At 45.3% G+C, this 25,403-nt stretch overlaps 1 protein-coding gene across 3 annotated transcripts in view; it reads right to left on the bottom strand.

The window, feature by feature from the left end:
• The window catches only part of lhfpl4a (LHFPL tetraspan subfamily member 4a), a 152,666-nt gene that overhangs the window by 15,835 nt on the left and 111,428 nt on the right, over positions 1-25,403 (bottom strand). Inside the window, exon 3 of one of the 3 annotated variants that reach the window (XM_077199152.1) lies at positions 21,673-21,689. The exons of the other annotated variants lie outside the window; for them this stretch is intronic. Coding sequence (XP_077055267.1) covers positions 21,673-21,689 — 17 coding nt within the window. The remainder of the gene's footprint in view (positions 1-21,672; positions 21,690-25,403) is intronic. 3 annotated transcript variants of the gene reach the window in all.

Here is a 25,403-nt window from a genome sequence, read left to right as displayed (position 1 = left end):
GGGCGACGAGGGTGTGTGCAAGGCTCCCGATGATCTTGGCCCATTCCTTGTGGTTGTAGCTTTGTCTTGGATCGTGGGCCATCAGTCTGTCCAAGTCAGCGTTTAGCTGGTCTTGGCTCCGAGGCTCTGAGTCACTGGCGTCCTTGGGCAGGAAGGTGGCCGTCATGGCTCTCAGCCATGTCTCGAGGTTGTCCCAGTGGTCTGCGGGACTGGACGAATGGGACATACTGGCTAACTGTAGGCGAGAGAAAGACAACACACACAAAGAGGGCAATGCAAGTTCGTTCTAAGGTTAACGAGTTACGTTAATATGAGCTATGCCGTCTATGACAATTTCGGCTTACTGATGCAGACATTTAGACAGTTAGGTGTGAACAATTTGCTTAGGTCAGCGCGGAGCCTAAATAAAGATTTCGACAGGGCGGTAGCTTAGTGAGTAATTTGTTGATGCTAGCTGCTTGGTAGTCGATCTGTTATTTAGCTTTCCTTGGTGTCTCTTAGAGGTTCTGTCTCTAGGTGAACTGAAAGGAACAAATCACAACAGAACATAAAAATAGCAAGATGGAAAAGATCGAAGTAAAACGAAACAATAAAAATAAATGAATAGGTCTGTAATGAAATGGAAGTGTTACAGGGGATAAGGAGACCTGAGCCTGCTATCAGGCTGGGTTTTATGGTAGGGCCAATGGGTGAGTGGGGCTACCAGTGAAAACCTAGGGAGAGGGTGTGGCTTGGAGAAGAGAAGATGGGCCAAACACTTAAATGACCAGGAAAATATCTAATATTCTGTGGTCTATACTAAGCGGATGGGTTTTATTTTATTTAGTTTTCCTGGGGTGAATTGAGGCCGCTCTGTTGGACCCAGCGGCGTTGTCCACCTTTCCGACGGTCCCAAACACTTGACCGCAGTGTCCCCGGGCCGTTCGTTACTCTATACTACGGTACGCCCTCTCAAACAATTTGCGACCTTAAACACAACCGGTAACCTCAAGGTGTCAACTTGTCAGAAGGCACAGCAAAATGTGGGTTTTCCCCGGAACCCTCTTTTGGAGTTCAAAAGAGTGGCCCCTTTTTAGGCCATGGTTCGGGTAATTATCCCAAAATTGCCTTGTGTGTCGCTGATGTAGTTGACTTTACCTTTGGAGTGCCAAATTGCTGATGTCGCAAAGTTGCGTGCCGCACCAATTAGAATGAGAATTAGGAGCGTCCGAGACTCACGCACGGCCAGCGTAGGTAACGCCGGTCGGATGACCCCACTTGCTGGAAACCAACCAGAGATGACTGTCAAAACACCACAGTGCACTAGGAATTCCTACCTATAAATACAAAAAATGGAGAACAAGTGAAACTTAAAGTGAATTAAAGGTTTCTTGTTTAAACAAATTGAGTACTTATGTATGTAGGAGTAAGAGGCAAAGGCTTTACTAAATAATGATAAAACAATGAGAGACATTTATGGTAATTATCAGAATAGCCTAACCCAAAAGAGGAGATAGAAATAAGTAAAAACAGGATGAAACACGGGAGGAGACCAGCCGTAGTAGTTGGTTTGTGCCACCAGGGGGCGTACTTCTTTCCAGTGGTTCACCTGGTTGAATTAGACACTTAATTTCAATTTCAATTCAAAGTGGTTTGAACTAAATATAAAATAACCGTGTCAGGCAAGTTGAAGATCAGAATTATATCTGCTAATCGCGATTACTGTAAAGTATCAGTGATTATTAATAAAATAAACCAACGAGAAAAGCTGGGAATAGACCAATTTCAAACAGAATGAAAGGAGAGAAAAGAAAAAACAAAAAAAATTGATAAGCCGACGTAGCAGGGGGAGGCCACAAGGGGGCGCGTTCCCTCTAAGTGGGTATCAGTGCTTGAACTGAATTTAAATTTAAAACGTGTTTAAACCAAATTTAAATAATTGTAAACAGTCAGAGGTAGTAGAGTTGTTTAACATCCAATAATATTAGCACAAGCAAGCTGTCAATGCAAATATGTGTTGAAGGCTAGTACTCTTCAATAATCACAGAGGAAAGTGAAAAAAAAACAGGAAGAGAGAATTTTGAGGAAAGAGTGACCTATCTGTGAGTGTCCACACGGTGGCGTAATTGCGCTCACGCACAATGAATTGCGCTCACGCGGAATTACAACCACTTGACTTTCTGCAAAAATCACGTAATTCATTGAGACCTCGGCAGGTCTTTCGGTGCTATTACACAAAGACGTGTGCAAGGATTTCTTAGCTGCACTACACGTAGTGTGGATAACAGGAAATGTACATCTGTTGTTCGACTCCCATGCACATCACAATATCACCATAATTCAATGTATTAGGTTTAAAAAATTGGTTAGCTAAGTCAATTTCTGACCAGGAGTTTTCGTTATCTAATGATAGAATATACGGCCTTTTAACTGTAAATAGAGAAACTCATCCATTAAGTTGTATTGAGAGGAGTTTTCCTTGTCCTAACAGGCGTTTTGATAGTATTAAAATGTACCCCTGCAAAGAGATCTCGTCGTCTTTACAGAAACAATTTTAATACTATGAACTACAGTTTACTTTATCAATTAACAGTGGAAACAAATGTTTGACATTATTTAGCAACTTGTTAATCGTGCTGAACTGAGATGGGCTTTTGTGCCTTTAGTTAGCTCAGTCAGTGAGTTCGCTTGCACGACTTGTCTCGCCATTCGAAACTTGCGTACAAAAATAATAACAATATACACATAGATTGAAACTGAATTGCTCATAAACAAGTTTAAAATGTGCTAAGCATTTTCTCCACCATAATATGTAGAGTATTTCTGGTCAATTTGGGGAATATGTATTCAATAATTAATAATTATTCATACAGGATTGAACCAGATAAACTTTACATTATTAAATCTCCCAAAAAGCGATAATATGTTCCCTGCATCTGCATGGTATGTACATACATATATGTACCTAGACAATTAACCACAAAGGATTATAATTAATTGCATATGTAGACTATATTCTACAGACAGGTTAAAATTAGCTCAATTGTATATCAATACTTAATCAAAATGGATTATAATTAAATCTGAATATATCAATTAGGTCTATCATATATCAACTCTAAGGATAGTCCCTGTGGAATTAATTTGTGATCTGATAATCGCAAGCCCTTTGTCTGGGCAGCTCGGCCGCAGAAACGCAGACGGAGAAGGGGAAGAAGAGCCGGCGTTCTCGTCAGAGTAAGACGGCGCGCAAATCGACCCCCGCTTCCCAGTATTTTGCTAGCGAACGTTCAGTCTCTAGACAACAAGCTCTGTGAGCTGAGAGCGCGGATCTCTTTCCAACGGGAGACGAGGGACTGCTGCATTATCTGCCTTACAGAAACTTGGATGTCTGCTGAGATTCCAGACTCAGCCATTGAAACCGCGGGGTTCTCAGTGCACCGAGCGGACAGAGTTAAAGACCTCTCAGGGAAAAAGCAGAGGTGGGGGTGTATGTTTTATGATCAACAAAACCTGGTGTGATCAGAGTTACGTACATTCTATCAAGTCTTTCTGCTCTCCTGATCTGGAATTTCTCATGCTTCTGTGTCGACCATTCTGGCTACCGAGGGAATTCACAGCGGTCATTATCACGGCTGTGTACATTCCCCCACAAGCCGACACAGACCGGGCACTAAAGGAACTGTATGGGGAAATAAGCGAGCAGGAAACCGCGCACCCTGAGGCCGCGTTCATTGTGTCCGGGGACTTTAACAAAGCCAACTTCAAGAAAATAGCACCTAAATACCACCAACACATAAACTTTAACACACGAGGGGACCGGGTTTTGGATCATTGCTACTCCCCTTTCCGGGATGGCTACAAATCCCTCCCCCGTCCACCTTTTGGCAAATCGGATCACTCTTCCGTTCTCCTTCTGCCCGCTTATAGGCAGAAACTGAAACAGGAAACACCCGCCCTCAGATCGATCCAGTGCTGGTCGGACCAATCAGACTCTATGCTTCAGGACTGTTTTGAACATGCGGACTGGGAGATGTTCCGGTCGGCCTCTGATGACGATATCGAGGTTTACGCTGACAGCGTAACATGTTTCATCAGGAAGTGCGTAGAAGACGTTGTTCCGACCAAAACAATTCGGATTTACCCGAACCAGAAACCATGGATTAATAGCGATGTTCGTGCGGCACTCAATGCGCGGACTTCCGCTTTTAACTCCGGGAGTGCGGAGGAGAAAAAACAAGCAAGTTATGCCCTCCGTAAAACTATCAGAGCAGCAAAAAGCCAATACAGGGACAAGATTGAAGGACAGTTCAACACTGTCAGACAGTTCAATCCGACTCTAGAAGCATGTGGAAGGGAATTAATATCATTACGGACTACAGAGGAAACATAAACTCCACAGTGAACAACACTGCCTCTCTCCCAGATGAGCTAAACACTTTTTATGCTCGCTTTGAGGGAACTAACACCCCCCTCGCGGAGAGAGTTCTCGCGGCTGAAGCTACAGAGGTTAGTACACTCTCCGTCTCTGTAGCGGATGTAACCCGATCTTTCAGTCGAGTGAACATCCGTAAAGCCGCGGGTCCAGACGGTATTCCGGGCCGCGTCATCAGAAAGTGCGCGAATCAACTTGCTGGTGTTTTTACGGACATTTTCAATCGGTCCCTCTCCTTGTCTGTAGTCCCCACATGCTTCAAAACATCCATCATTGTACCTGTACCGAAGCAAACCAACATCACCTGCTTAAATGACTGCCGCCCTGTTGCTCTGACCCCCATCATCAGTAAATGCTTTGAGAGACTAGTCAGAGATTACATCTGCTCTGTTCTACCTCCCTCACTGGACCCACTGCAGTTTGCATACCGCAATAACCGCTCCACTGATGATGCTATTGCATCTACAATACACACTGCTCTCTCCCACCTGGAAAAAAGGAACACATATGTGAGAATGCTGTTTGTAGACTACAGCTCTGCATTCAACACCATAGTGCCCTCCTTGCTTGAAGTGAAACTCCGGGCTCTGGGCTTAAACAGCTTGCTGTGCAGCTGGATCCTGGACTTCCTGTCAAACAGACGCCAGGTGGTTAGAATAGGCAGCAACATCTCCTCATCACTGACCCTCAATACTGGAGCCCCTCAGGGCTGTGTTCTTAGCCCACTCTTGTACTCCTTGTACACATATGACTGCGTGGCAACTCACAGCTCCAATTCCATCATCAAGTTTGCTGATGATACGACGGTCGTAGGTCTGATCACCGACAACGATGAAACGGCCTACAGAGAGGAGGTGCTCACTCTGACGCACTGGTGTCAGAAGAACAACCTCTCCCTCAACATCAGCAAAACCAAGGAGCTAGTGGTCGACTTCAGGAAGAACGACAGAGAACACAGCCCCATCACCATCAATGGAGCACCGGTGGAGAGAGTCAGCAGCTTCAAGTTCCTCGGTGTCCACATCACAGAGGAACTCACATGGTCCGTCCACACCGAGGCCATCGTAAAGAAGGCTCATCAGCGCCTCTTCTTCCTGAGACGGCTGAGGAAGTTTGGAATGAACCGCCACATCCTCACACAGTTCTACACCAGCACTGTCGAGAGCATCCTGACTGGCTGCATCACTGCCTGGTACGGCAACACCACCAGCCGTAACCGCAAAGCCCTGCGAAGGGTGGCGCGCACTGCCAGCCGTATCATCGGAGGTGAGTTTCCCTCCCTCCAGGACATAAATGCCAGGCGGTGTGTGAGGAAAGCTCGGAGGATCATCAGAGACTCTAGCCACCCGAGCCATGGACTGCTCTCACTGCTACCATCAGGCAGGCGGTACCGCAGCATCAGGACACACACCAGTCGACTCCATGACAGCTTCTTCCCACAAGCAATTAGATTTCTAAACTCTTGATCCTTCATGATCAATAACCATTAACAGTCTAACTTTCAACACACCACAACATAACCTACTGCATATTACAATATAAATATATATATATATAAATATATATATATATATATATATATAATTTTTTTTATTTTTATACATCCACCTTACGTGTATCTATTGCATGTATACATACCTCTTTTTGTATTTTTTGTATATTGTTGTATATTGTAAATTGTTGTATATTGTATAGTGTATAGTGTATATTGTATATTATTTATTGTTCTGTTAGTGTGTATGGTACTGTGAGTAATTGTGCGCACATTAGATGTGTAATCTATGTAAATCTGATGTTTGCTGTAATTTTTTACGTCACATCGTGTCATACTGCTATGTTGCTCGGAACTGCACCTAAGAATTTCACCCACTGTTGCACTTGTGTATATGGTTGTGTGACAATAAAAGGATTTGATTTGATTTGATCTCAGAGATTCGGAAAGGCAATTTCTGGCCATGAATACAATCTAATGTTTTACAAAGATAGCCTGCCAGTTAAATTAATTTCATACTTTTAAAACACGTAGCTTGGATCGTACATTAAGGGGACTTGTATATGAGCAAGAGACAGAATAAATAAATGAATATAATGTATTTTAATAAATCAAAACTACGTTACAGTTACTAACGTTACATGGGATAGATGTATATACAAACAGATAACGGACAAAACACGGAAAGAGATTGAAAGTGAAAGAAACAGGGAGTGAGAGAGAGAGAGAGAGAGAGAGAGAGAGAGAGAGAGAGAGAGAGAGAGAGAGAGAGAGAGAGAGAGAGAGAGAGAGAGATCCGTAAGGATCACAGTTTGGCAAAATTCAGCTGGACAGTTAAACCTTTAAGAGACAACACGGAAAAACACAATCTTAATGCTCTGAAAGCTCGATAAACGGATACTTGCACAGTTGCTCGTTGTGTGGTTGCTTCGAAGGCATGTGGATGTGTTCCGTGGGAGCGTCACGTGGCCTGCGGATTGGTCCAGAGCGCGCACTTTCAAACAAAGGTTTAAAGGTCTCGGACGTAAATTACCAAAGAAACAATTCAGGCTAAGTTAATTTACCCATCTGGGGAAATGAACAAAGTCGAAAGGAAAAACAAAACTTAAACAAACGAAAGAAAAAGATCCCCGGAGGAGGATCACGAAGGAGTTACATGGTGATGCGAGGAAGAGGTAAGAGAGTAAGAGGGCGATGAACTGGCGTTCTGTTCTCTTTAAGGAACTCAGTCCACACCTCTGTGGAGTGCCACTGACCAATAATCATTCAGCAAATCGAAATGATAGGTATCGAAAACAACATGTACAGAGGATAATCTTGCAAGGTTACATTAAAATGCATAATATAGGCACTTATAGTCCATTTAGAACTATGATAGAAATATATATATTCCCATCTGACTTTGGCATGCCGACACACATAAAAATATATCAAATATATCTTAGTAATGTCTTATATGAGGAAGTTAAATAAAAAGTTTGTGTGATGTGTGTGGGTGTGTGGAAGGAGCTTTCTTGGGCCGGCTGGCATTCCTTTCTCCACAGAAAGGAGGTGTCAGGAGATACTGATCTCTTTGAAGCTCGGACCATGGGCTTGGGTGAATGTGTGGACAGTTCTGGTATTGCTCTGATGGTCCATAAAACGTGTCACAAAGGCCAACTTCCCCAGACTTTCTGGCGCTTAAGCTGGTTAATTATTAGACAGTCACAGTTTGCGAGTTTAAGGAAACTTAGCAAAAATGTGTTCATTTACAACGATGAGCCAGCTTACACGAATCATGCTTCATCCAGATGCATACGCTACACTCCCTAATGCAGTATTTCTGAACCAGTCCTGGGGAACCACCGCTCTGCACATTTTGTTTGTTTTCCTTATCTAACAGACCAGTGGTCTGTTGCACAAAGCTAACTGAACAAACTCTGAGTTTCAGAGTAGGTTTAGAGTTGACAAATCCAGATAAATCCAACCTGATTTAGATCAGGTTCATTGATCTCACAAAGCTCGTTATAAACGTTCACTCTCAACTCAGGTTTGATCCAGAGTTTGTGATTAAGTGTGTGCACCTGAACATAGACAGCATCAGTTTGATTCACTTCTCGTGAGAGACGACACAATTCACTTCTCTTCTGAAGATTAAGAGATCATTTTGAAAATTATCATGAAATTAAAAGCGTTTACAAGGCAGGAATAAACATTGCTGCTACAGCCAAAGTTTGAGAAGGCAGCAAAAAGAAAAGATCTGACTTTATCAATGCATGATGTAAATTAAAGAAATGGGCCAAATAATTATAGGTTCACAAAGAGCTCAAATGAATACATGTTGTTTAAAAGCAATATATATGAATAAATGTATTATATTTATATTAATTTACAAGCAAAGTTTAGTATGACTTATCAATTAATAGGCTATAATAATTATATGAATAAATTAGATTAATTAAAAGTAATTATAATTCATATAATATAAATATAATAAATAGTTAGCAGTAAAAGATGAGCAAAGATTTTTTCACTATAAACTGTTTTAATTTGGAGCGAGACAGGCCGGGGGAGTGGCTTTATTACTATCAGGCAGATCTGCTGGGGGATATAGATAGGAGTGAGGGAGTTAGTCCCGACGAAATTCGAGAACTTCGTCGGGCTACAGATCTTTTTCTCAGAGCTACGAAGGAGACCGCCCGTGCTATTGGGCGGTCTATGGCAGCCCTCGTAGCTACTGAGAGACATCTTTGGTTAAATCTGACAGATATGAAAGATAAAGATCGGGCTTTTCTTTTAGATGCCCCTATTTCTCCCTCTGGTCTTTTCGGTGACTCGGTGAATTCGGTTGTTGAAAGATTTCAAGAAAATAAAAAACAATCTGAGGCTTTTAAAAAATTCCTTCCTCGCCGAGTCCATCCCCCTGGGGATGCTGGGCGTGAGCACCCCCAGCCAAGCTCCTCGCACCGTGTGCAACAAAAAATTTGTGTTGCGTCTCGTGCTCCCCCAAATAAATCTTGGGGACCGAGCCAACATTCTCAGCCGAAGTCGGCTAAGTCTAAGCCGGATCTGAGGACAGTACTTATGGCTAGGAAGGCTTCGGCTCAGAAAAGGTCCTGACGCTACGTACGTCAGACCATCGAGGACAGCCCCAGCCGGGGCCCCTTCGGGGTCCTCATGGGACCGGTCTGCCAACCCCGCCACCCTTGGTGCTTCGGGGCGCAGTGGTATCCAGCGAAAGTTCGGCGCAGTGTCGACTCGACATTGCGTCCGACGTGAGCCCTCTGAGGGGGGTTCAAAAACAGTCAGTTCGGTTGTTTCTTGCCAATATGCTTCAGGTCGCCGAAGTGGCTGTTCCTTTAACACCAGAGGCCAGTCTCGAGAGACTGGTACCCTTAGTAGATTTTCTAACAGAGTGGAAGAATCTGTCGAATATATCTCCTTGGGTTGTGCAGATAATAGAGAAAGGTTACAGAATCCAATTCAGTTCTCCTCCGCCTCCTTACAACGGGGTGTTACTCACGGTAGTACATCCCGAGCAGGCTCTGGTAATGGAGTAAGAAGTTCATTCTCTCTTAGCAAAGGGAGCTATAGAACAGGTGTACTCCCCGGACAGAGAATCGGGGTTTTACAGCCGATACTTCATTGTTCCAAAAAAGGATGGGGGGTTGCGTCCAATTTTAGATCTTCGTTTGCTGAATCGTGCGGTAATGAAATTGAAATTCAAGATGCTCACACTCAAACAGATAGTGACTCAAATCAGATCCGAGGACTGGTTTGTCACGATAGATCTGAAGGACGCTTACTTCCATATCTCCATCCTCCCTCAACACAGGAAGTTCTTGAGGTTTTCTTTCAGGGGTAAAGAATACCAATATCGGGTGCTTCCATTCGGTCTAGCTCTGTCACCCCGCACATTCACGAAGTGCGTAGATGCAGCTCTTGCCCCGCTCAGGCTGCATGGCATACGCATTCTGAACTACATCGACGACTGGCTGATTCTGGCGGAACAGTCAGCGGTTCGGCATCGAGATGTCGTTCTCGCTCACATGAAGAAATTGGGTTTGAGACTCAATGCCAAGAAGAGTGTGCTTTCTCCACTACAGAGAACCACTTTCCTTGGTGTGGTATGGGACTCAGTCACGATGCGGGCCACACTATCGCCCGTTCGTGTAGCTGCTATCATCACAGCCACAAAAGAGTTGAAGCTAGGCCAGTCACGCACTGCAAAACAGTTCGAGAGACTGTTAGGCCTCATGGCAGAGGCGTCCAATGTGATCCCCTTTGGCCTGCTGTACATGAGACCTTTGCAGTGGTGGCTCAGGAGCAGAGGGTTCTCCCCGAGGGGAAACCCACTTCGTATGATCAAGATCACGCGGCGGTGCATCCGCGCCTTGATTATATGGAGGAAACATTGGTTCCTGTCCCATGGTCCGGTGTTGGGAGCTCTTTGCCATCGAGTTGCTATCTCGACAGACGCTTCTCTCACCGGCTGGGGAGCGGTAATGGAAGGCCGCTCAGGTCAGGGTCTGTGGGGGAACCATAATCTCTCTTGGCACATAATTGCCTGGAGATGATGGCCGTCTTCAATGCGTTGAGACATTTCCTCCCAGACCTGAGGGGCCATCATGTGCTCGTCCGTACAGACAACACTTCGGTGGTCTCTTATTTAAATCGACAGGGGGGTCTGCGTTTGTGTCCACTCTGCAAACTGGCGCACCAGATCCTCTTGTGGTCCCTAGGGAAGATACTCTCCCTGAGGGCAGTGTTTATCCCAGGGTACCAGAATATAGGAGCAGACACCCTGTCGAGGCAGGGGCTGAGGCCAGGGGAATGGAGACTCCACCCCGAGGCGGTGGAGCTCATTTGGGAATTTTACGACCAAGCAGAAGTGGATCTGTTTGCGTCTCAGCATACGACGCACTGTCCACTTTGGTTCTCCCTCACGCAACCAGCCCCCTTGGGGTTGGACGCTATGGTACAGACGTGGCCGAGGCTACGTCTGTACGCATTTCCCCCTGTTGCTCTGCTCCCAGGAGTTCTGTAGAGACTCCGCCAGGACGGAGTAAGTCTATTATTAGTAGCTCCACGCTGGCCGAGTCGTTTTTGGTTTGCGGACCTAATTCATCTCCTAGACGGCCCTCCTTTCAGGAGGCGAGATTCCTGTCAGGAGAGACCTTCTGTCTCAGGCAGGGGGCACAATATTTCACCCCCGACCGGAGATTTGGAACCTATGGGTTTGGCCTCTGAGGGGGCCCAACTTCTAGAGAGTGGTCTCTCGACTGAGGTCGTTGAGACTATTCTTAGCTCCAGAGCTCCAGCCACGAGTAAATTATATATACTTAAGGCGAGACACTACAGGTGAATAGGGTAAAAATTGTAACGTACAGATATCACCATGAAACTTTACCAGTTGATTACTTGCATGAATAGGAGAAAAACATTTATTACAAGTTTTATGTAATTTTATGTTTAAATATGCTAATCAGGCTATATCTAATTAAATATGCACTAATTTGCATATATTTTGAAGTGACGTTTTTTGGAGATGAAAAAAACAAGGTCCAAAATTATTTTTGTCTTTTTTTGATATATTCAATGAAAAGACATTTACAGAAGGGATTATGAATATCTCCTTTTGTTACCCTGTAAATCAGAAAATACTGCCAATAGCCTTAAAAAAATTATTTCCGCCCTATTTTTAGGCATAAAATGTCATATTAATCAGGCCAAGAATGATATATCAACAAAACCCTCTGAACAAACCTTCACAATATAGTTAGGAATAGGACTGTAAAGTTTGGTGTATGTAGGTGCTACAGAAGTGGAAAATCGTCACTAGGAGTGTAGGAAAAAACTCATTTTGAGAAAACGGCCTTTAAAGATTTTTATGGCAAAATTCCACTAATTTCTATTGAAAGCCATGAATTACAGACAAAATATGCTTTAGGTCCATGTAAAATCAATGTATCACACTGTTTAACATCCAAAACTCATCATTGCTTCATCCATCACTGATCATAACATCCAAAACAACACTCAAAACATCAAAACCACACATCAACAGTCCATCACACATGTGAATATGAATCTGCCTGAGGGACTCACAACCACTTTAGGATCCCACAAATACAGATTTGTTTAGTATTATATAGTAATTATATTATACAAAAACGTCCCGGGTTACGTATGTAACCCTAGTTCCCCGAAGGGACGGACGCTGCGTGAAATCGCAGTGGGAACGCCCTCAGCGTGACGCGTCTGAAGCATGAATGAAATCAGTCAATGGAGAGAATGAGCGTACGGCGAGTGACGTCATCGACCAGGAAGCTATAAATATCCCCTGAGTACACAATACGCCAGCTTAAAAGTTACTGAAGCAGCGACCCAAGGGGATGCCGAGAGTATGGCAGGACACGCAGCGTCCGTCCCTTCGGGGAACTAGGGTTACATACGTAACCCGGGACGTTCCCCTTCAGGGACTACCGCTGCGTGAAATCGCAGTGGGAACGCAATACCCACATCCCCATACGACCAAATCCCCGTCGTGTGTCATTAGGAGACACAAACCGACGAGAGAACCTGAGCCCCGGGAGTGGAGCTAAGATCGAGGGAATAAAATCTAACGAAAGTGTGCGGTGAGGACCAGCCTGCCGCATCACAAACGTCCTGAAGAGAAGCTCCTGAAAGAAGAGCTGTAGAAGCAGCCATACTCCGGGTGGAATGAGCCCTCACAGCCAAAGGTGAAGGCTGATGGGCCGAACCATAAGCAAGTGGGATGGCCTCGACCACCCACTTGCTCATCCTTTTTCTAGATGCAGGACACCCTTTCTTAGGTGACCCAAACAGACGAACAGTTGTTCCGATCTCCTCCACAGGGCAGCTCTGTGGAAGTAAGCATCAAAACCCAAACTGGGCACAGCAAATTAATTTTCCCTGGTCTGACGTCAGAAAAGGCGGAGGACAGAAAACCTGCAGAACTATAGGTCTAACTGAAACAGTTGGAACCTTAGGAACATAACCTGGTCTCGGAAAGAGAAAGGCCTTAACCAACCAGGAGCAAATTCCAGGCACGAGGGAGCCACCGAAAGTGCTTGAATATCTCCAATTCTTTTTAGAGATGAGATAGCGAGAAGAAGGATAGTCTTTAGAGTAAGAAACTTTTCCGAAACTTCCTCGATGGGCTCGAAAGGAGCAAGGGAGAGACCTTCTAAGATGATGGCCAGATCCCAAGCTGGTACCCTCGTGCGAACTGCAGGCCTCAGCCTCAAGGTGACACGAAGGAAGCGAGACATAAGTGGGTGTTTCCCGAGGGAACCTCCACTTGAAGGGGTGTGGTAAGCAGCTAAGGCCGCCACATACACCTTCAGTGTGGAGTGGGATAACCCTGTGGAGAGACGGTCCTGCAGGAAATCCAGGACTGTACCAACCGGGCAGTTAACTGGGTCCTGCTGGCGCTCTCCACACCAAGAGGTGAAAAGTTTCCACCTCGCGGCATATAACTTCCTCGTGGAGGGAGCTCTGGATCGGAGGATGGTCTCAACGACCTCAGCCGAGAGACCAGAATCTATGAGCTGGGCCCCCTCAAAGGCCAAGCCCACAGCCTCCATAGCTCTAGACGGGGGTGAAGGGTCGACCCACTCGCCTGAGAGAGCAGATCTCTCCTGATCGGTATCTCTAGGGGAGAGCCGTTGAGGAGAGACACTAGGTCCGCAAACCATACCCGGGCCGACCAGAACGGGGCTATTAGCAGGAGACTGAGCCCGTCCCGGCGAACCCTGTCCAGAACTCCTGGGAGCAGAGCGATCGGGGGAAAGGCGTACAAGCGTGACCTCGGCCACGGATGTACCATCGCATCCAACCCCAGCGGGGCTGGATGGCTGAGAGAGAACCACAGCGGGCAGTGTGATGTTTCTCGAGAACCAAATAGATCTACCTCGGCAAGACCGAAATGTTTCCATAGGAGTTCCACCACCTCGGGGTGAAGACTCCATTCCCCGGGCCTCGGCCCCTGTCTTGACAGGATGTCTGCCCCCTGATTTAAATACCCCGGGAGATAAAAGCTCTCAGAGAAAGAATTTTCCCCTGGGACCATAGAAGGATCTGACGTGCCAGTTGTAAAGCGGGCGAGAACGCAAACCCCCCTGATGGTTGATATAAGAAACCACCGATGTGTTGTCTGTCTGGACAAGAACATGGTGGCCCCTTAGGTCTGGGAGGAAGTGTTTCAGAGCCTGAAACACCGCCAACATCTCTAGGCAGTTTAAGTGCCACAGACGATGATGATCCTCCTACAGACCCTGAGCCGGGCGACCATCCATGATCGCCCCCCAACCCGTGAGAGAGGCATCTGTCATTAGCATAACGCGACGACAAGGAGCTCCTAACACAGGGCCTTGGGACAGAAACCAAGGATCTTTCCACATGATCAGGGCGTGATGACACCGTCGCAAACTCACGATCATGCGAAGCGGATTTCCCCTCGGGGAGAATCCCTTGGTCCTGAGCCACCACTGTAACAGTCTCATGTGCAAGAGGCCAAGAGGTATCACGTTGGACGCAGCTGCCATGAGACCTAACAGTCTCTGGAACTGTTTTACAGTGGATGACTGGCCTAGCTTGACCTGATCTACTGCAGCGAGAATCAAAGCAATACGAGCAGGTGACAATCGTGCCTGCATCGTCGTTGAATCCCACACTACACCTAGAAAAGTGGTTCTCTGTAATGGAGAAAGAACACTCTTTTTGGCGTTGAGCCTCAGCCCCAGTCACTTGATATGAGCAAGAACAACATCTCGGTGCCGAATCGCCTGTTGTTCCGATTGAGCTAGAATCAAGCAATCGTCTATATAGTACAGAAAGCGGATGCCCTGTAACCTCAGCGGGGCTATAGCAGCATCCGTACACTTCGTGAATGTTCGGGGTAACAGTGCTAGGCCGAACGGAAGAACCCGATATTGGTACGCTTCGCCCCCGAAAGCGAACCTCAGGAACTCCCTGTGTTGAGGGAGGATAGATACATGGAAGTAAACGTCCTTTAGATCTATCATGACAAACCAGTCCTCGGATCTGATTTGAACATCCCCAGTGACAGACACAGCGCCCTGTAACGTACTGGCAGGGAACAGCTGGTCTGGGCACTCCACAACCCTCCTCGGAGGGGGCGAGCGTCCCTCGGGAAATCGCTCGCCGAGTCTCTCTACGCCCTGTATAGGCAGGGTTAGTAGAACAGACCCCTGAGGGCATCGAGAAAGACAGGGCACCGTGTTTTTGTGCGGTGAACTCAAGTTTTTCCCGATGGGGACCACCCTCAGAGTCCTGACGTTCAGCACGTCAGGATTTTTTTTTTTCAATGAAGTAGTATCCTAACTCCCTGCTGGGTGGGGGACCCATTCCGCCAGGAACTCTACTAAGGGAACCAGCCTCTCGAGGCTGGCCTCCGGATGAACATCCCGAGTGACAGACACAGCGCCCTGTAACATACTGGCAGGAAACAGCTGGTCTGAGCACCCCACAACCCTTCTTGGAGGGGGCGAGCGTCCCTCGGGAAATCGCTCGCCGAGTCTCTCTACGCCCTGTATAGGCAGGGTTAGTAGAACAGACCCCTGAGGGCATCGAGAAAGACAGTGCACCGTGTTTTTGTGCGGTGAACTCAAGTTTTTCCCGATGGGGACCACCCTCAGAGTCCCGTTCAGCCCGTCAGGACTTTTTCGACGCGGCTTTTCTGGCGACAATGACTGTCCTCAGATCAGTCCTGCCCCGAGAAGGCCACGCCGGAGAGCGCCCCGCCTCGTCCCTCCAGTTTCTCTGCAGGGGGGCACGAGACGTGACACTCCGCTTCTGCTGTGCTCTTTTGGAAGACGAACTCGACGAAAGACTTTGCTCTGGTTGAACATTCTGCGTGACAGACACAGTGCCCTGTAACGGCGCACCGGCAGGGAACGACTGGTCTGAACACACTAGAACCCTCCTTAGAGGCGGCGAGCGTCCCTCGGGAAAGCACTCGCCAGACCCTTCTACGCCCTGTTTCGGCAGGGTTAGTAGGACGGGCCCCTGAGGGCGCCGGGAGAGACAGGGCACCCTTAAGGGAGGTGAACGCAAGTCTCTCTCGGAGGGGACCCCCCTCAGATTTCCTTTGAGCAGGTCGGCCTGAAAAGCCTGAATAAAAGTCATCGTAGGCAAACATCTAGCCGCCTGCCGAGCCACCGAGTAAGTTTTTTGGTGGAAGAGCCGGTGCTTTAAGTGAAGACGATGAAGCAGGAGAGAGATAGCTCGCGAGCGTCTCCTCCGCCTACAGTATCGTCACATAACCAGTATCGTCACATCACTCTCCTCGAAGAGCGATCGCCGCGAGCGCAGAGTTCTCAAGGGAAAACGCTCGCAATGCTGACAATCGACTCCCTCGAGAGCCGACTGGGCATTGCTGCACTCCCAAACAAGCCACACTTAGCTCGTGTGAATCCCCACCCGTGATTTTTTCTTTGTACCGAGTACAGGGGGGAACACACTTCTTATACTGCTCGCTCATATTGGTTTTTTTATATAAAATATATATAGTGAAAACTCCTGACAAAACAGACAAACACAATCGACAGATTCAGACACACACAGAGCTGCTGAAGTAACTAAAGCTGGCGTATTGTGTACTCAGGGGATATTTATAGCTTCCTGGTCGATGACGTCACTCGCCGTACGCTCATTCTCTCCATTGACTGATTTCATTCATGCTTCAGACGCGTCACGCTGAGGGCGTTCCCACTGCGATTTCACGCAGCGGTAGTCCCTGAAGGGGAACTGAAATGTGTTGTGTAATATAATTGTTTTGTATAAATAGTGTGTAAAGTATTGTATATATGTGATGCATGTATATAATGTCAGAGCGCGTCACGTGACGATTCTGAACAAATCACGTTGTCAGAAATTGGCATCAGCCAATGAGATGCGCATTTCAAGTTAAATCCCCCGTTCTACTTTCACGATTGGTTGCTGATAAACAGGAAATTACCATATTTGGATCCGATAGCGTTGCAAAGGAGAGAGAGAGCTTTCTAACGGTGTGTGTGATGCCAGGGTGCAGACAGTGATTGCGAAGCAGCAGGAGGATTTAGAACGCCAACTTTTCTTGAATTTATGCAAAATCTACACACGCAAAAAGACAAAGTGTAGTAAAATAAAGATCTAAATGTGTATTTTGGAATTTTTTTCAGCACAAGTCTGAAAGAAGACATGTTATTAAAGACAAATAGCCCAAAATCTCAAAATTGACCAGTGAAAAAAAAAAACGATGTTTTTGCCTGCCGTGTCTCGCCTTAAGTGGAAAGTTTTCACGTCTTGGTGTCACCAACAGCAGCGAGATCCAGTTAACTGTTCAGTCAACACAGTACTTGAGTTTCTCCAGTCTCGTTTCACGTCAGGTTTATGTCATTCTACCTTAAAGGTTTACGTGGCGGCCATTGCAGCTTTCCACGCCCCTGTGTGTATTACATCTTTGGGTCGAGACCCCCTGATTATTCGTTTCCTTCGTGGCACCTTGAGGTTGAAGCCTACAGTTCGAACTAGGGTGCCGGCATGGGATCTGGCCATAGTTTTGGAAGGCCTGTCTGGGGCTCCCTTCGAGCCCCTAAATTTAGTTTAAAAAAAATGTCTGACTTTCAAGACTATCTTTCTGTTAGCCATTTCATCCCTAAAAAGAGTCAGAGACCTTCAGGCTCTTTCTGTGTCTCCCACCTGTTTTGAATTTGCACCGGGTATGGTTAAAGCGTTCTTATACCCTAAGCAGGGTTACGTCCCTAAGGTGCCAACCAATATTCCAAGGCCTATTGTACTGCAGGCATTCTGTCCTCCTCCGTTTACATCTTCGGACCAGGAAAAACTGAATCTCTTGTGTCCAGTGCGAGCACGGCTGCTCGCCGGCTGCTCGCCGGCTGCTCGCCGCTGCTCGCAGTTGTTTCACAACTGATCAGATCTCCTCCACGGCTGCCCCGTGGAGGAGATCTGATCAGTTGTTTGTCTGTTTTGGTTCACCTAAGAAAGGTCTTCCTGCTTCTAAACAGACAATCAGTAAGTGGATAGTCGAGGCTATTTCTCTTGCATATGAGTCCTCTGGCCAGCCATGTCCTTTCGTGGTCAGAGCTCACTCTACCCGAAGTATGGCGGCCTCTAAAGTCCTCTTATCAGGAGTTTCCCTTCAGGAGGTTTGTGATGCGGCGGGTTGGTCCTCGCCGCTAACATTTGTGAGGTTTTATAGCCTGGACCTGGAAGCTGCCCCAGGATCCCAGGTGCTTTTTACTTAATTTGCCGACAGTTTTATCATCTGGAATTTTGTAATTATGGCGTATTGGGTATTATCGTTCCCAAAGCGTCATCGACGCATCGCGAGTTCCCTCGAAAGGGAACGTCTCAGGTTACGACTGTAACCCTAGTTCCCTGAGAAGGGAACGAGACGATGCGTCTCCCTGCCATACTTCCTGCATCCCTGCGATCGACTTTGCTTCGCTCTATAAGCTAACGCGAGCATTGCACCGGATGTGCTTTTATATCTTCCTGGTCATGACGTCACCCGCCCGTGACGCTTCATTCATTCCATTGGACTAGTTGACAGTAGTGCTTCAGACTCAGTCACGCAAAGGCATTCCCAAAGCGTCATCGACGCATCGTCTCGTTCCCTTCTCAGGGAACTAGGGTTACAGTCGTAACCTGAGACATTTCTTTCTTCTGTTGAACACAAAAGAAGATATTTTGAGGAATATGGGGAACCAAACAGTTGTGGGGCACCACTGACTTCCATAGTATTTTTTTTTCCATACTATGGAAGTCAACGGTGCCTCACAACTGTTTGGTTACATGTGAAGACAACATGTCTTCCTTTGTGTTCAGTAGAACAAAGAAATTCATACAGGCTTGAAGGTGAGTAAATGATGACATGATATGATGAAATGATAACTATTCCTTTAATGCCGGGTGTTTAAAAACATATGCCGGAACACAAAAATCCAAAATTTGACATTTTCTGGAACAGGATCAAGCAGGATCCGACTCAAAAATAAGCACTGGGTGGTTGCAGGGTTTAATGGCAAAACTGAGTTAATGGAAGTAAAGTACAGAAATTAGCCATTGGATGGAGAGTTTGAAGATGATAAAGGTGGAGACTTTTTTGAGGATGTCAATTTAATCGAGTAGTTCACCCAAATATTTGCATTTCTTTCTTCTGTGGAACATAAAACGAGATATTTTGAGAAATATTTTTGAGAATATTTGTTGTGTTTTTCCCCCCGTTTCTTCCATACAGTTGAAGTCAACGGTCACCAAAACTGTTTGGCTACCAGTGCATACAGGTTTGGAATGAGGAGTAAATGGGTGAATACATGATGACAGAATTTTCATTTTTTGTGTGAACTATCCCTTTAATTTCTGTTATTTTATTATGCAGGATGGGACTACACACATACAAACCTATAAATATAACAATATTCATCAAATCCAGCCTATAATTGGAGAAGATAAACAGTTTAACAACTATTTGTTCATTTCGGCTTTGGACAGAAGTTTTTATACAAGTGCCGTTGTTACTATTTGAGTTTTTTGAGAGTTGATTTGGCTGTAGAATGTGATTGCTACTAAAACTACCAAAAATACCCCCCACAAAAACCTGTAGGTTCAGCACTCAGAAGAGGATCATATTTATCTGCAATGATTCCTTAGTAGTCCTCAGCTTTTTTCAGTGACAAACGCTTTGAAAGTTTAATTTAAAGACTAGAAATTAAACACAGAATATGTTCGAACCATACTGTTTGAAGATTTTTTTCCCCTAACATTTTAATTTTAAGGTCTGTCATTTTAACAGTAGATTCAGCTTTGACTGAAAGAAAAAACAGTGTCTGAGTGTTTCAGAAATACATTTAAAAAAGTATATACTTATAAGTATATAAAAAGTATAGAGATATACACAATGTGCAGCCCAGGGCAAGTTTGAGAAGCACTGCTTTAATAAATGGGACGGCATGTGAATGCATAATAATGTGAAATGACCAAGTGTGACTGCTTCACCTAAACATACAATAGTTATGCTATTGCCAAGGAATTTATAGTACACACATAAGAACAAAACAAAGGAGATTAAAACACCATTTCATAATCACTGGAACCGACAGAATCAGTAAATATTCCATGTGTGAAGTTTCTTGTTAAGGATTAAAGCTAAGTACTCTGATTGAATGCTTAGTTTTTGGAGGGAATGGATCAATTGATAAGAGACAGCGAAGTTAAACTGTACTACAATTTAATTTACTCCAACCACACGGAGAGAAGAGCCTACACGTAGAGGCTGCTGGGGACGAAAATTGCTGTTTATAATATTCTGATAACATTTTTACTGTATACATAAAATACCAACAATCAGGTGTACCAAATGTGCAGAGTGGAGAGTTGATAACACTGCAAATATAATATTGTGTGTGCATGTGTGTTAAATGCCTTTGTATAATGTAGAAGCTTTCATTAGCACAGGAACATTTACTTATCAATTTTGGTTTACAATGTTTTATAATAGTCTTGTACATGTTAGACTCAAAAGCACTTTATTCATGTAGTATAGAACAGGACAGGACAGATATTTGCTTCCATGCTCTGCAACATAAGCCTAGTTCACACTACATGATTTTAAGCCCGATTTAAGCCCGATTTAAGCCCGATTTGCAAATCGTTGAGCTCGCCTACAGGTCAGGGTGTTATCGCGTGCAAATCGCGGGGGATTAGCGGGCGATGAACGCTCGCCAATCTGTTAGTATGAAAGAGCCAACAACGCATCAAAGACGCTTGCAGACGCCTCGCAGACGCGTCGCCGAGCCTAGAAAAATATCTAGCATGCTAGATATCCAGAGCTTTCACGACTCAACCTCACTGATGTCATGAGCAACAGCCAATCAGAGAAAGGCATGGGTTGAGGTCACCGGGTAAATACGTGGGTAAATACGCGGGTAAATACGCGGGTAAATACACGATTTTTGCCGCCAGCCAAACATAAACATGCAGCTACTTCTCCGATATAAACATGCTGTACTCACCTCCAACTCTCTCTGTAGCACAGACAATCCCTGCTGTTCGCGTATGTGGATCCACTCACCCATACTCTCTTATTTTTTCTTTTTTTGCGTTTTTTTCTCAGAGCAAATCATCGCGCAAACAGTTTGCAGCACTAGTTTCTGTCTGACGTCCATATTCGCGGCTGTGTTTCTGTTCTTCTTCGGCGCGCGTGCGGTTTCGCCTCATTTCCGGTTCGTTATATCGCTGATTTTTCGTGACAAAACGTGGTTTGTAGACAAGATAGAATCGTTGGGTGACAGAGTTGTTGTCAACTCGTGTAGTGCGTGACCTCCTGTTGCGGATCAATCACGTTGTGTCGTGTGGTGTGAACAGCTCAACAACTTGAACACTCCTGATTTCACAGAGAGCAAGTCATGTAGTGTGAACCCCACAGTTCAGCCCGACCTTTCAAAACCATGTAGTGTGAACTAGGCAATAGCTTTTGACACATGCACTTTTTTTTTCATGCAGTCTTTTCCTGCTATAAACAATAAATGTCTTGCTATGATTTTTTGTTATTGTCTACCCGTTGAAGGACATTCATAAATAATATGTGTGCTAAAATGGGGATTAAATAATCTAAGCTAATTTCTAACCATGACAACAAAGAGTACATATAGTAAGGAAGGTACTACAAGACTAGAAGACTTTTTGTACCACAACAACTTCACACAACCACAAGATTTATAGCGGCAAAACAACTTACCCTGGATACTGCCAAATCTGTGAAGACAGAATAGAAGTGGTTATTTAGTAAGGTGTGTATATATGTGTGTGTGTGTGTGCGTGTGTGTGTGTGTGTGTGCGTGTGTGTGTGTGGTCCTGGTGAATCCTATATAAGGACAAAATGTCCCCACAAAGATGACAATATCTGAAATCCTTATCCTTGTGAGGATTTTTTTTTATCCCTTTAAGGAAAACAGCTTATAAATCACAATAAGTGGTGTTTCTTGAAAATATAAAAATGTAGAAAATTTTCTGTGATGGGTAGGTTTAGGGGTAGGGCATAGAATATACAGTTCTCTATTGATGCAGTTCACTTGTTTTGCGTCACTAGCTGCATTGAGGAAAACTAATTTTTCTCAGATTACTGAAGCCTTATAGAATCACGAAGTGAAACTGCATGGGCCAATGGTTATGCCGCGGAGTTGCACGAACCAATGGCTATACAGTGGAGCTTCACGAACCTACGGCGCTAAAGCCTGCCAAAATGGGCGGGGCTACCCGTCTATATAAGTGGGCATTCCGCCATAGGAACTCAGATTAATTCTCCTTCAACGACAAAGATCTTCTCCTCGATGGACTTCGAGACAAGACAGAAAAAGCCTTCTCGCCATCGAACAAGCCTCGCAGTGGATCAGGCTGACTCAGTAGTGCCCTGCAAGCAAGCTGACGGTCTCCCAGCAACTGAGCGGCGCTCTGCGAGAAAGCTTATTAACAGTACTCTGCACGCAAGCTGATTCAGCGTCTCCCCTGCAGCTATCTGGCGATTACTATAAGAGCGAATTTCTGTGCATTTCCGCTGACGGTGGCTGAGAATGACGTTCCTCCCCTGCTACTTTCAGGTGAGTCTAACAGAGCTTATTTCTCTTAAAGATTATCTTTTCGCCCGCCATTTGTTTCAAAATGCGACACCTCTGGAGCTGCCCCCTCGTCAAGCCACGAGTGATAGATACCTACTTTGTTATATCCAGATAGCTCCCCCATCACAGACCCTTGAGATTCGTGTTCGAGGGTGTGGCCAGTATACCATCCTTCCATTCAGACTGTCTGGCTCTGCACACTTTCATAAAGTGCATGGATGCTGCCCTCTCCCCTCTGAGACAGAAGGAAGTGCGCATCCTGAATTACCTCGACAACTGGCTCATATTGACCCAGTCGGAGGCCGAGCTAGACACTCACATATCCTTGCTTCTCAGCCATTTGAAATGCCTGGGACTCAGGATCAATATTGCCAAGAGCTCACTGTCTTCCAGCCAGCGAATCTTGAATCTGGGCAGTTCTGGTTGCGGCCCAAATGCGGGCCACACTCACACCAGTGCGTGCTTTGACGATTCAGCGGCTCACATCGTCTTTCAAGGTCAGGGTCTCACCCCCCCTCAGAACATTTCAGAGGATGCTGGGCCTTATGGCATCTGAATCATCAGTACTTTGCGTTTTGGACGCCTTCGTATCACAGTGGACCACGGCTGCATCATGGCCCTGGCCCCTTGGAATTATCCTTATTGGTTCCAATGTGGCGTGAACCTGGGGTCAGTCTCCTGAAGGAAGGTGGTCTCGACAGATGCCTCCAATAATGGTTGGGGAGCTCTGTGAGAGGGTAGGCCAACTTCTGGCTCCCTGGTCGAGCACAGAAAAATGGCTGCACATCAACTGTCTGGAAATGCAGGCAGTCTTTCTGGCCCTCAGAACCTTCCTGACAGACCTGAAAGGATACCACGTCTTAGTCCACTCAGACAAATAGCATTGGTGTCCTACATAAACCACCAAGGTGTCACCTTTGGCTTTTGACTTGCTTAGTTGGGGACACTTAATATTCAACAATATTATTGATCTGCCTGCATTGACAGCATTATATGAGAACTGAACTGAGCTGGACAATGACATCATTGTTTTCTTCAGAGCGGCTATATATAAATATATATATATATATATATATATATATATATATATATATATATATATATATAAATGAACTAAGTTAATAACTGTTTTACAACAAAAATGAACCATCACATAAGATGGATTATGACGCTATTTTCTTCTAGATCTGCTGTACAGCCAAAAGGGCTTGAAGCTTAACTCTGCAGGAAGGTGGACCTCAAGGTAGAGTTATGGAACCCTTACCTACTGTTTAGTAAACCAACCAGAAAGATTTTTCTAAGGAACATCTTGCTGAGTACATCAAAGCCAGACCAACTCTAGAGACAGGGGTTAATGAATAATGAATAAGATTTAATAAAGGGTTTATGTTTAGGGGTCAAGTACAGTAGAGTGGATTAAAGGCAGAGAGAACACATGGAAGGTGGGGGTAGGTTTGGCAACCTCCCACAAAGTTGTTTTATTGATTTCCAGTACCTATGGCCCAGAAATCACAGATGTTGTGCACACACACTCTCTTCTTATTTCTGTCGTCATTGCATCTACCCTCTTCATGATCCAGCCATCTTCCTGGAATCTGACATGTAACTGTAAGGTTAAATATATATGATATATAAATATTTATATGATATATATATAAATGGGAGACAGTGGGTTAAAGTCTGGAATCTGTGTTCTGGTTCAAAAACCTTGATTTACTTCATTGTTCATCTTTTGTGTTTTCTGATTGGCTGTATTAAAAGTTGGTGTTGTTTTTCTCAGCGCTGAGCAAGAGAGTGAGTAAAAAGAGACGACTGTTCAGTAGCTGCTTCTCTCCGGTGATTTATTTTATCCTTTTGAGTGTGTGTTACGCAAAGTTAACGAACCCTACTTTATATTTGGTGGCAGCTGGGTCATTATTTTGCATTTTTGGCGCTTTTCGTGGAGTTTTATGAACTTTGTCGGTAACGCGATATTGGCGCCATTTGGACATTACACTCTTATTGTCACCGGTTGTGCACAGGACTATTGCACAAGTACTAAACTAAACAACGCAATGCCACTCAACATAAGGGTGAGATACAAAAACAAATTACAGGGATGTCTGAAAATGACGCTGGTGCTGCGTTGGCTGACGCTCCCGCCGATCCGCCCAGCGCTAGTGGCAACATGAACAGGATGCCACCTTTTGCACCTTCTGTTGCGGGCTGTTTGCACATCGAGCTCCCGGCAGCTTTTAAGGGTGATGGAACTGAATCATTCTCCAGTTGGGCTCGTCGTTTTAAAGTGGCTGTGCAAGCAATGACACCACAAGTTACAGACATGATGAACATGTTAGCTTCAGTATTGCCAACACGGCTGTCAGATGCTGCATTCTTTTACTGGGTCTTCCTACTTCTGTAAAGACCAGCTACAATGCATTGAAAGACAGACTAAGGCATGTCTTCGGGCTTCAACATTCATTGCCATTCTTCCAAACTCATGTGAACGCTCGCTCCCGCAAGATTGGTGAAAGATTAGAAGTGTACAGTGCTGATATTACTTGTCTAGTCCTAGAGGCTTTTTCTGATTATGATCGTATTGCCCAGGAGGGTGAGAAATTTAGACGTTTTGTGGCTGGTTTAGATCCAGCCTTGCAAGCAAAGATTCATGAACATGGTGCAACGGATATGGACGAAGCACTTTTTGTTGCATACCAATGTGAAAGGGCCCGTGCAGCTTTGCAACTCCATTATTGGGTCAACTCAGGTGCCACAAACCCAAACTCAAGTGGCTATGGTGCAATCCGATCACAATGATGGGAAATTACTCAGGGCAGTGGAACAGTTAACGTTGACCGTGAAGGAGCTGAAAAAT

Source organism: Siphateles boraxobius, unplaced genomic scaffold (assembly GCF_051911475.1).
Source record: "Siphateles boraxobius isolate OS27281-9 unplaced genomic scaffold, OSU_SipBor_1 41, whole genome shotgun sequence".
Taxonomy (NCBI): Eukaryota; Metazoa; Chordata; class Actinopteri; order Cypriniformes; family Leuciscidae; genus Siphateles; species Siphateles boraxobius.
Note: the sequence above shows the minus strand (reverse complement) of the source record. Positions and strands in the feature narration are given on the sequence as shown.